Source organism: Quercus suber, unplaced genomic scaffold (genome assembly GCF_002906115.3).
Source record: "Quercus suber isolate HL8 unplaced genomic scaffold, Cork oak 2.0 scaffold_51, whole genome shotgun sequence".
Lineage (NCBI taxonomy): Eukaryota > Viridiplantae > Streptophyta > Magnoliopsida > Fagales > Fagaceae > Quercus > Quercus suber.
In genome coordinates this window covers 970051-982437 of record NW_027069516.1, presented here as the reverse complement: position 1 = coordinate 982437, position 12387 = coordinate 970051, and the positions used below count along the sequence as shown (strand labels likewise).

Sequence of the window (12387 nt, the reverse complement as noted above, 5' to 3'; positions counted from 1 at the left end):
ATTGATATACATGTTATATTCATTGATTCTTGTTGCTTTGTGATTCACTGCTTATTGATTCATATTTATGAGTTGTTTATTCATATATGTCTTTATTTTGTGTTGTGTGAATCTTACAAGAATGTTATACCTGTTGTTTTACTCTTTTCTATCACACATGCGTTTATGCGTTTGTTGAGTATTTCAGGAATATACAGGTTGATTCAACAAAGCTGCTGTCTACACTTGCAACCGATGGATAGTAGTTAGGGTTGAATTTGAGTTTATGAGCATTATTTTTGTAAAGGGCTTTTTACTTGTAAACTTTGAGCTTTTAATTAGGGTCTTGTCACGAATTGCCAAAGGGAGAGTTTGTTAGGTTCTAAAGGTTTAGGAATTTATGTATTTAGAACTATAATTTGTAATATTGGCAAACCATAATCAAAACAATATGTTTAGTCTTGTTAAAGTGTGCTAAAAGTTGATTAATTATTGTAAAGTTGGAATCGAGAGACTGTAGATGCATTGGGGCATTTCGGTCTGGCTCGATCGATCGAAGAATAGATTCGATCAATCGAAAGTTGACCAGATTGCATTTTCTGCAGTTTTTCCAACTCAGCCCTAACTCAGTAAAACGTTTAGGGTTTTATGTTTTTGCCCTAGGTATATAAGGCAAAACCCTAGCCACGTTTTTAGAGTTGCTCCAGTTGTATTGTTGCTCATACATTGCTGTTTTGTGTAAATCTCTTGTGAGATCTAGAGGAGCTTTCCTTTACACAAAGCTTAGGGTTTTCAAGATTGAGATTACTTCAACATCTTGATGATCAACTTGGTTGCTACCATTGAAGCTTAAAGAATATCAAGCGTGGGTGCTTGTAGCTAATTGAAGAATTCAAGAAAGAAGGAGTCCGTGGATTCGGAGTTTGCACGGGGTCGTGTCAGTAAGTTCTACTGGTAGGTAGCATTAGGAAGTCGAGCGGGGAGCTTGTAAGTCCTTTTGCATGAACTTCAATTCTTTCATAGTGAATTCGGTTTTGCCTTGAAGATTGGTGGGTAAAATCCTCCCCAGGTTTTTTACCGGTTTGGTTTTCCTGGGTGATCATATCTTGTGTTATTTATTATTCCGCTGCTATATTTTCTTGATATGATTGTTTGATTGTTTTAACCTAGAATTGCTTAATTTGACTAAGTAACAACTTGGCTAATTAACTAGGCTACTCAATCTGGTTGTGTGTTAAGGGGTCTAAATTTCCATCAAAGAGTAGTATAATGAACTTAAAACATAAACCTCAAGCTAGGCAAAAGGAATTTTTTTTTTTTTTTGACACAACTAAACAAAACAAAACAAAACGAAAAGATAGAAATCTATATACATCCCCCCCAAACCTAAACTAAACATTGTCCTCAATGTTAAAAATGATATTCTCAAATATATGTCTTGAATGAAAAGAGAGCAAAATATTAATATGCAACATGAGAACCAAATAGAATCAAGTAAGGTAAGGAGAAGGAAAAGACGTACCTTGATCAAGCTGATTGTTATAATTTTTAATTTCTGTAAAATATCAGCTAGAACAAAAGAAAATAAAACTAAACAAGAAAATAAACAGAAGATCTAATCTAGAAGCAGAAAATAAACAAGAAATTTTTTTTTTTTTTTTTGCAAAAAAGTTTTAATACGACTGGAGATCAATCCTGATAAACAGGACCATCCAAACCTCAACAACACCATAGAGATAAACAATACATATTATGAATGGACTAGTCCAATAAGATTGTAACTTACCTGGGTCAAAAACATGTTGAGAAGCTTTTGCAATGTCATCCAAGTGAATTCTTTGCATAACCATAGAAGCACTAATACCCTTAATATCATCAATTTTCCAACCTATAGCTACCTTATGCTCTTGAAGTATACTTATCAATTGGTGTTCCCAAAAGTCATCCAACTTTGGTGGTTCTACAATAGATAGGAATGAGGATGAAGAAAGTGGAAAAGGGACCACTGTTGGCTGCCAGCTATCAATACTTAAGAGAGGAACAAAATCCAACAATGCATTGACCTCCTCAATTGATTTTTTAGTATCCAACTTGCAATCAACACAGGTTAAGCAAGCCTTTAGGGGATCCTCACAACTTGATTGTAGGAAAGTACCATGGACTAGGCTCCCAATCATGTTAACCTCACATATATCCTTATTGTCAAGTACTTGCTTATTTATGTCAAAGATATTAAGCTCAACAGTCATATTCCCAAAAGAAATCTTCATCACACCACTCCGACAATTGATCAAAGCATTGGATGTGGTTAAGAAAGGGCAACCCAAAATGACATGGACTTGTGTACTAGCATTTAGAGCAGGCTCAGTGTCTAACACAACAAAATCAATAGGAAAGTAGAATGCATCCACCTTAATAAGCACATTCTCAATAATACCTCTAGGGATTTTCACAGACCTATCAGCTAATTGAAGTGTCATGGTTGTGGGTTTTAGCTCCCCCAAACCTAGCTGTAAACAAACTGAATATGGCATTAGGTTCACACTTGCCCCCAAATCTAACAAAGCTCACTCAATGAGATGGTCCCCAATCTTGCATAAAAATTGTAGGAGATCCAGGGTCCTTACATTTCACTAGATATTTATTCTGAATGATTGAACTGACTTGCTCTGTCAAAAATGCCTTTTTAGGGACATTTGTCTTTCTCTTCATTGTCACAAGATCTTTTAGAAACTTAGCATAAGCAAGAACTTGCTGAATTACATCAAGAAATGGAATATTAATTTGCACTTGCTTAAAAACCTCTAAAATATCTCCAAATTGTGCACTTTTTTGAGGATTGATTAAACTTTGAGGGAATGGAGCTTTAGGAACAAACCTTCTATCAAGGGGAGAACTAAGATCTTGAATTGGAATTGAGGTTGAGTTACCCTTCTTTTCTTTATGATCATCCTGTGAATTGTGAACTCCTTTTTCCTCTAACACAATATTTTCATCATCCTCCACTTCTAGCATTTTCACTTGATTATCAACTTGCTTACCAGACCTAAGGATAGTAATAGACTGAACATGTTCTTGTCCATGAGTAGAACTAGAAGAACCATTAATTGCATACTGCCCTTTTGGGTTAGGTATAGGTTGACTAGGAAAATTTCCTTTTTCCCTCTCTCCAACTTGGGTTACTAACTAGCCAACTTGATTTTCCAACTTTGAAATAGCTTGAGTATTCAAATGGGTAGAACTTTTTATCTCTTGAATGGCTTGGCTAGTCGATTGCATGAAAGTTTTGAGAGACTCCTTCAAAGATGGTTGTTGTCTTGGTGGTGCTACAAACTGAGGTGTTGATTGAGGAATGAAAGGATATGCTTGAGTAGGTGGACGAAATTGACTTTGTTGATGCACTTGTTGTCCACCTATATTTGTGGGGGAATAGTTTTGCCTCCAAGAGAGATTAGGATGATTTTGCCAATTTGGATTGTATGTCTCTGAAAATGGACTAACAAGTGGTTTTCCATAATTATTCAGTGCATTTGCTTGCTCAGTATAGTATTCAGGGTAACCAACTGTGGAAGGACACATTTGTGTTGTATGCATAGGACTTGCACAAATAGAGCATGTTTCACTTTAAACTTGATTGACAGAATTCATCCCTCTACCTAAAGCTAAAGCCTCAACCTTATGAGTGAGATTGTCCAACCTAGCTTTTATGTCTAAATCTTCACTGACTTCATACAATCCTCCTTTCTTAATTGCAGGGGCAAATCTCTCTTTACGGTTGGGAAAATCCCATTGTTGTGAACTTTTAGAAAAATTCTCAAGAAATTTGTATGCCTCATCATCTACAAGACTCAAAAATCCACCACCATTCATGGACTTAATCATGTTACGATTTGTCTGAGTCAAACTATTATAAAAATATTGTACTAGTCTCCATGTTTCAAAACCGTGATGGGGACACTTTAAAATCAAGTCTTTAAATCTCTCCCAACTCTCATAAAATTTCTCTTGTTCATCCTGATAAAAATCTGCAATTTCTCTCCTTAAAGCATTGGTCTTGGCCATTGGGAAAAATTTAGAGAGGAATTTTGTGACCAGCAATTCCCATGAAGTGATAGATCCAGGTGACAAAGAATTAAGCCATGCTTTTGCTTTATCCTTCAAGGAAAAAGGGAATAAACGCAAGCGAACAGAGTAATCAATGAAATTCTGGAACTTACAAGTAGCACAAATCTCAAGAAAATCCTTCACATGCATATAAGGATCTTCTCTATCCAATCCACGAAAAGTAGGAAGAAGGTGGATTATTTGTGACTTCAACTCAAAATGTGTAGCAGTGGTTGCAGGCAATCCTAGAGGGTTGGTGGTTATGGGCGAGAACAACTCCCTAAGAGTTTTTGAATCTTCTCCTATTTCTCCCATTGTGGATGAATAATCAAAAATAACAAGACGATTTTCTTTATGACGTATCCAAGTTCTCATACACCAAGCACAAAGAAATAATTTTTTTTTGTTTTTTTTTTCTATTTAAAAATAAATAAATTTTAACTACAACTAGTAGAAGGAAAAATTCAATTAAGACCTAATTAATTTTCCTAACCAAGTCCCTAGCAACGGCGCCAAAAACTTGTTGTGAAATTTTAAAGTACTCACAAGTGTACGAACCGTACTGAAGTATAGTTTGACAAGAACGAGATCGAACCCACAGGGACTTGAATGAACGTAGGAAAATTAAATCAAATCTTAACCAAATTAATCCTAATCTAGTTTAATAAAAATTGGTTGTTTTGAAATTAAATAAACTAAGAAAATAATAAAGTTAAGCAAACAGTTAAACTAAGCAAAAGATTATAAAGCAATTAAAAGATGTAAACAATTAAGGGAAAGGAATTAAGGTTTTGGAATCCGCCTTGTAAGTCATATCAGCATATATTTATGATCATTAATTTTTCCCAACCACTGCATAATAATCTAGAAATCAATCTTGCTATCATGGAAAATATCATCATTAAAACTTATGTTTAAAAATCTAAAGCATGTTCTTCTTCGCTTCTTAATTATAAAACCAAATCATCAATTGTATCCGTAACCAAACAAATCACAAGATATATCCAATTCTAAAAATCAAATCATAAATTGTATTCATTGACAAACAAATCACAAAAGATATCCAATTTTATAACCAAGAATTAATAAACCAAGCATTCAATTAATTAAGACAAATCCTAAATCATGAGAAAAACATGATTGAACTCATATCTAGAATCTCATCTTAGTCAATTGATATGAAGCAAGAACAATTTAAATCATTAAAGAACAACTATTGTGGGAAAAATCAAATCACATAAATATTACTGATAATCCTTAACAAGGTTTCATCCTCAACCCTAATTATAAATTTAGCTACTCATGGTAATTGAAAGAAAATACAAAAATAAACTACTAAACATTAAACTAGACAAATAATTAAAAACTAACTGTCATGGGAGAGGTAGCCGCAGCTCTCTATACATTCAGCCCTCAGACCTAGCACTAGCCTCCCTGAATTTTGCCCTAAAGAGCCTTTAAATAGGTCAAGGAATCCTATTACAAGTTGAATTCCTGTTCGGAGAAAATCCCAGATTTTTAGGCTTCACTTAACCGACGATTTTGGCCCATTTAACATCAGAATTCGGACTTTTGGTAAACTAAAAAGTTGTATTCCTTTAAGTTAAATTTCCAGCCCAACTTGAATCATCTCAATTGGATATCTGAGTCGAATGTTATGTCGAAAACACTAACTGATGTGCAGGCTGGAATCCTAATCCGAATTGGATTTGGATTTGGTGCAAATTTCTTTTGATTCCTTGCTCCAATTGGACTTAAATTTAATTGCATTGGCCTTCTTTAACTTCATCACAGCCCTTGTAAAAGTAAAGTCCATTAGCTTTCTTTTTTGCACAAATCCACTTATTTAATTCTGTTCTCCTACAAAAGACAAATTCACGCGATAAGATTCAATTAAGCACAAAATTGATTATTCAGCATTATTCCAAAACCAAATATAAAATGCATGAATTAACTCAAAATATGTATGATAATGCTTTCTAACAATGATATAAATATGAAAAATTAAGCTATTATCAATGCGCATCACTTACCGGTCGAAGAAATGCTATTATGACGGCGTTAAAGGTGTCGAGGTTTACGAGCAAATGCTGAAGGAAGGGCTCAAATTCCCCTTGAGCTCACTCCACCGTCAACTCCTTCAACACTTAGGTTTTTCCGTCAACCAAATTTCCCCAAATGCCTGGAGGGTCTTCCTAGGCGTGGAGGTATTGTACGGGGCAATGTCCGATGGTGTCAGGAGGTTAACGGTGCGGGAATTCCTTCATTGTTACCGTCCTGAAGAGATTGCCCAGTCAAAGGGTATGTATAGCTTTGTGCCTAGAAGTCCTTTGTTGAGGCTTGTGTGTGAGACCCCTGACTCCAACAGGAACTGGAAGAGTCGGTATTTTTTCATAGAGGGTGACGAATGGATGTGCCATCCTAGTGACAATGATTTTATCCCTATTGACACCACATGGGGCATATTCCCACTGTCTGGTATGTATCCATCTATATTTGGCTCATCTTTTATTTGCCGTGTTATTTTAACTGTCTTCTTTTGCAATTCGTGACCATCCACAAGTCTCTCTCGAAGAGTGGAGTTTTCTGAAAAGAATTTTTAATAAGTCAAAACTAGAGGAGAGGACGTGGGCAAAGTTGGCTTTAGACACTATCCACTGGTACTGTGACGGGCCAGAACCAACTTAAGCCCCCCATTGTTACGACGCTCAAGTCCGTCTATGTAAGTCCGTCCACCTATTGTTAAGTTTCTTGGTTTTTACTATTTCGTCCTAACCATCCCGTCTTCTTTTATGTAGAAATGGATGCTACCAAAAGAAGGGCCATGATTAAGGCACAGGCGGCCAAGAAGAAGGAAGAGGGAGGTCAGATCTCTAAAGGGAGTGATCCAAAAAACCCGTCTACCAAAAGGAAGGTGCCACCGAAGCAGGACCGTGCACCAAAAAGGCCAAAGATTGTATTGGAGCCCATTGTGGGGCTGGAGCCTGATGGTGCGAAGACGGTTACCCGTGCAAAACATGGAGCAGGAAAAGGCTTCATGAAGGGTCCATCCACCACACATGAGAAGCCACCCATCCTCCTCCGAAAGGACTCCAAATATGCTTTGGAGAGACTATCTTCCATCATAACATCCAACAATTATGAGGATTTAGGCAACCATGCTACGGAAGCCATGGAGGAGACGGGGCTCTTCAGTATTGCTCAGGTAAGCCACGTCCATCTACTTCATATCCTTTTCGTTCACTTGCCTTGTCACTGAACTCCTTTGTTTCAGGCAATGGTGATGATGAAGGGGCTCATAGGACGGTGCCTGACTTATGAGATGGCACTAGACCGTGTTAGGAAGAAGGCCAACGAGACGGAGGATGAGTTGAACGGTCTCAAGGCTTGGAAGGTTAGCATGGATAAGAAATTCACTATGTCAGAGTAGGCTAGGAAAGATCTTGAGGATTATACGGAGACCCTGAAAAAGGTCCTAGAGGACAAAGAAAAAGAGATTAAGGACACCAAGGATTAACTCCGTCAGGCAAAGGTGGCAGCAGTTTGCAAGTATCGCGACTCCGACGCCCTCGTAGCGAAGTTCGCGAGTTCCTATGCGAATGGATTTGATGATGCTGTCCATCAAGCCAAGAAAGCTTACCCTGACCTTGACTTTTCTATGCTTAATATTGATGACCAACCCTAAGCCACCACTCAGCCCGTCGCCTCTGAGAGTACGAAGGGTCTCTTTGCTGATGATGCGACTTTTGTCGACGGAGAGTCAGCTCCTCTTCAAGCACAAGCTTAGCCCGTTGATAGTGATGCCCGTCAGCTTAAGAATGTTCAAGAGAATGTCAAATACACCCCCCTTCGTTAGTGTTTTTTTTTTTTAATAGTCTTGGAGAACATGAAATGTTTAAACTTAATCGTTGTCTTAAACTTCTCCCCATTATGGGTTTCAGCTTAATTACTTCGTTCTATCTATTATATTTTTTGTGAATAGATGTGTTTAATTTACAGCTGTGAATGACTTTGTCCACATTGAGGATTTGTAATTTTGATTCCGTCGTATTAACAACCCCGTCCTTTATGCAGTCTTGGTTATCATTCTTTTGATGAACTTGTATTATAATGTCATTTCAACGAATTGTTGGATCTGTCCGTTTAGTGGCTTGAACTTGTCTATTTTAATATGACGAACGTTATGGTTTATCCGTTCTTAGGACGGACTTGTCTACTTGGCAATTATTCTGTTTATTGGATTGATTAAAGTGGATCCGTCCTCTTGAATCTGCCTGTCATATCAAAACGGTCTTAGAAGTGCATCTACTTGTATGTTGACCGTCAACATAAGAGGCCGTTTTATGGAATTCTAAAATAAAAGTCTATATTAATATCATACCCATCCTCTTTGGGGGCATGTAATTCATCCATGCTATGTGGACCCGTCCTTTCTGGGACTAGTGTTGAATTTGTTTATGTAAAACTTAACAATTGTCATCCCTTGGGATGAGTCCTTTCGCTAGTTCTCTTGAACCCACTCACCTTGTGAACCGTCCTTTCCAGGACTTCTAATATTAACCCAACTTTATGTTGGATCCATTCATTATGTGAACAACTTATCATCTTTTAGGATGAGCGCCCACTTATGGGTATGTTGTTGATTCATAATGACCTGTCCACTTTGTGAATTTGTGGGGTTTCTAATTGGAGTCCGTCTACTTTACGAACTGATTTAGAACTTGTCTATTTAGTAATATACCCGTCCATTTTATGGACTGAATTTGTCTATTTAATAATAGATCTGTCCACATTATGGACTTGTTGAATTTGTCTATTTAATAATAGACTCGTCTACTTTAAGGACTTGTTGAATTTGTCTATTTAATAAAAGACCTGTCCACTTTAGTGCTACGCGGACTAAATTCATAGGAATAACAAAGCGATTCTGAATAACTCCTCTTATTATAATGGTAATTCATACATAGAAATTGTTCTTAAAAAATAAAATAAAAAACTTGCCCTTTGGGCTTAGAAGGTAGATAATAAAAACTAAGCTAGAAAGAAATAAATTGGAAATGAAGAGTGTCGTTGCTTGTCTCCTGCTATCGGTCTACTGGTAGTACTTCTTTAGATGTTCTGTGTTCCATGGGTGGTGCAACTTCTGCCCGTCAAGCGTCTCTAGGTGGTAAGTCCCTTTCTTATGCCATGATACCACTCTATACGATCCTTCCCAGTTAGGTCCAAGCTTTCCTTGAGGGGTGTCTCTTGTAGCGCCCATTACCTTTCTTAGGACGAGATCTCCTACCTAGAAGTCCCTGTGTCTGACCTTGGAGTTGTAGTGTTTGGCCATGAGATTTTGGTACCGTGCTAGCTTTTGCTCAGTTGCTGCTCTCACCTTGTCCACCAGGTCAAGCTGCAAGCACATGGTTGCATCATGCTTGCTTTTATCATGGTTTTCCACCCTGTAGCTTGTAAGTCCTACTTCCGCGGGGATGACCGTCTCGCTCTTGTATGCTAGTCAAAACGAGGTTTCTCATGTAGGTGTTTGCACCGTTGTCTTATATGCCCACAAAACACTTGGCAACTCCTCGGACCATATACCCTTTGCCCCCTCGAGCCGAGTCTTGATTATTTTGAACAAGGATCGGTTCGTCACCTCAACTTGCCCGTTGGCCTATGGGTGGGCAGGTGATGAGTAATGGTTCTTGATACCCTGCTCCGAGCAGAAGTCTCTAAATGTGTCATTATCAAACTGTTTCCCATTGTCTGAGACGAATACTCTGGGTATGCCATACATGCATATAATGTTCCTCCATACGAAATTTCGTATATTCTTTTCTGTCATAGTGGCTAAGGCTTTCGCTTCCACTCATTTAGTAAAGTAATCAATGCTGATCACTAGGAACTTTAGCTGCCTTACTGCTGTTGGGAATGGACTCATGATATCTAGTCCCCATTAAGCGAACAGCCACGGGGCCGTCATAGGGGTAAGTTCCTTTGTTGGTTACCTGATGAGGTTGCCAAATCTTTGACATTTGTTGCAAGCCATCACATATGCATGAGCATCCTTCTGCATGGTTGGCCAATAGTATCTTGTCATGTTCAGCTTTTGTATCAACAAGTGCGATCCCGAGTGGTTCCCGCAAATTTCCTTGTGAACTTCTCTCGTAACATAATCTGCTTCTTCGGGGCCGAGACACCTTAGGTAAGGTCGAGAGAATCCTCTTTTATAGAGAATGTCTTTGATCAAGATGAAGCAAGCAGCTTTGACCTTTAATTTTCTGGTAGCCTCCTTCTCTTCTGGCAGCACGCCCTCCTTCAAGTAGGACACTATTAGTGTTGTCCAATAGTTCTCGAATCCAACCTCCTGTACACTGACGCAGTCTATTAATGGTGAGACTTGAACGAAGGATAGTACCTGGCTAGGGATGACCATATGTTCTGCTGACGCTGCTTTAGCGTGTCAGTCGGCGTGCTCGTTCTCCTCCCTTAGGATTTGAATGAACTTGGCTTGGAGATTGTTGACTCGGTCCTTCACCTGTTCTAGATACTTTTTCATCAGTTCATTCCTGCAGTTGTATTCTTCTTTAACTTGACTTATCACCACTTGGGAATCACAGTAGAAGACCAAATTTTCAGCTCCTGTGGCCATGGTGAGGTCCAGTCCTGCTATTAAGGCTTTATACTCTGCTTCATTGTTCGTTGTAGGGAAGTCCAAACGGACCATGCATTTGATCTTATTTCTTTCAGGGCTATGGAGTATTACGCTGGCTCCACCTACTTGCTTATTGGAGGATCCGTCTGTATGGATGCTCTATTGTGGAACCTCTTCTGCCCCCTATCCTTCTACGTTGGTGAATTCTGCAATGAAGTCGACAACCACCTGTCCCTTGATGGCAGTGCAGGGGCGATATTGTATGTCGAATTCGCTTAACTCGATTGCCTATAACGCCACCTGTCCAGTAGCTTCAGGATTATTCATTGCTCTCCTTAGGGGTTTGTTCATCAGGACGATCACTGTATGAGCTTAGAAGTAGGGCTTGAGCTTGCGGACCGCGGAAACTAAAGTAAAGGCAAGCTTCTCCATTGGTAGGTATCTCTCTTCTGTACCTCGGAGCGCACGACTTGTGTAGTACACAGGCTTCTGTACCCTGTCTTCTTCCCTGACCAATGCCGCACTGACGGCCGCCGAGGATACTGCTTGGTAGAGGAATAGCTCTTCCCCGGGCTGGGGAGGACTGAGCAATGAAGGGGATAAGAGATAGGCCTTTAGATCCTCGAATGCCTGCTGACACTTAGTCGTCCATTCAAAAGACTTATTTAGTGTGCGAAAGAATGGTAGACATTTATCTGTCACCCTTGATACGAATTTGTTCAGTGCCGCTATCTTGCCATTAAGGCTTTAAACTTCTTTGACATTCCTTGGAGGTGCCATCTCCATTATGGCTCGGATCTTGTTCGGGTAGGCCTCGATACCCCTTTGAGACACCATGAACCCTAAGAACTTTCTGGCCGTCACTCCGAAAGCACACTTGCCTGGATTGAGTTTCATGTTGTAGGAGCGAAGGGTGTCGAATGTTTCCCTGAGGTCCGTTACGTGATCTTCCTCCCTTCGGCTTTTTACCAGCATGTCGTCAACATAGACTTGGACATTTCTACCAATTTACCGCACGAACATCTTGTTCATAAGCCACTGATACATCACACCTGCATTCTTGAGGCCGAATGGCATCACTCTATAGCAGAAGAGACCCTAGCTGGTGATAAACGAAGTCTTCTCCTGATCGGCTTCGTCCATTCTGATCTGGTTGTAGCATGAAAAAGCGTCCATAAAGCTTAGCAATTGGTGTTGTGCCATGGAGTCAACCAGGATGTCAACCTGTGAGAGGGGGTAACTATCTTTTGGTCACACTTTGTTTAGGTCGGCGAAGTCTATGCACATCCTCCATTTGTCGCTGGCTTTTTTGACCATTACCACATTTGCCAGCCAGTCGAGGTAGTAGACTTCCCTAATGAAGTTCGCCTCTTGCAGCTTGCAGACTTCTTTCGCTATGGATTGGTCCCGCTCAAGGGCGAATACTCTCTTCTTCTGACAGATGGGTGTAAAGGTGGGCGACACATTTAGCTTGTGCACCATAACAAAGGGATCTATCCCCAACATGTCTTCATGGCTCCAGGCAAATATGTCTCGGTTATCCCTGAGGAAAGTAGTTAGCGTTTGGCGAACCATCGGGCTAGCGAAGGTACCAATCCACGTTGTTCGGTAGTTTTTGGAGTCGTCGAGGGGTATCTTTTTGAGCTCCTCCACGGGTTCCATGGTTG

General features: G+C 39.5%; 2 protein-coding genes and 1 non-coding gene across 3 annotated transcripts; 1 reads left to right on the top strand and 2 right to left on the bottom strand.

The window, feature by feature from the left end:
• Positions 1 to 1668: 1668 nt before the first annotated feature.
• Positions 1669 to 3558, bottom strand: LOC112032110 (uncharacterized). The gene is made up of 4 exons (XM_024064844.1): positions 3175 to 3558; positions 2644 to 3093; positions 1766 to 2489; positions 1669 to 1697 (listed from the first exon to the last, which is right to left on the bottom strand). Exons 1-4 carry the CDS (start codon positions 3556 to 3558, stop codon positions 1669 to 1671), a joined length of 1587 nt encoding a protein of 528 aa, XP_023920612.1.
• Positions 3559 to 3919: 361 nt separating this feature from the next.
• On the top strand, positions 3920 to 4028 carry LOC112032119 (small nucleolar RNA R71). Its single transcript, XR_002885052.1, has one exon. It is a non-coding gene; the product is annotated as a small nucleolar RNA R71 (small nucleolar RNA).
• Positions 4029 to 9739: 5711 nt separating this feature from the next.
• Positions 9740 to 10501, bottom strand: LOC136066906 (uncharacterized). The gene is made up of 2 exons (XM_065771957.1): positions 10074 to 10501; positions 9740 to 9845 (listed from the first exon to the last, which is right to left on the bottom strand). The coding sequence occupies exons 1-2, from the start codon at positions 10499 to 10501 to the stop codon at positions 9740 to 9742; spliced, it is 534 nt and encodes a 177-aa protein (XP_065628029.1).
• Between the last annotated feature and the right edge of the window lie 1886 nt (positions 10502 to 12387).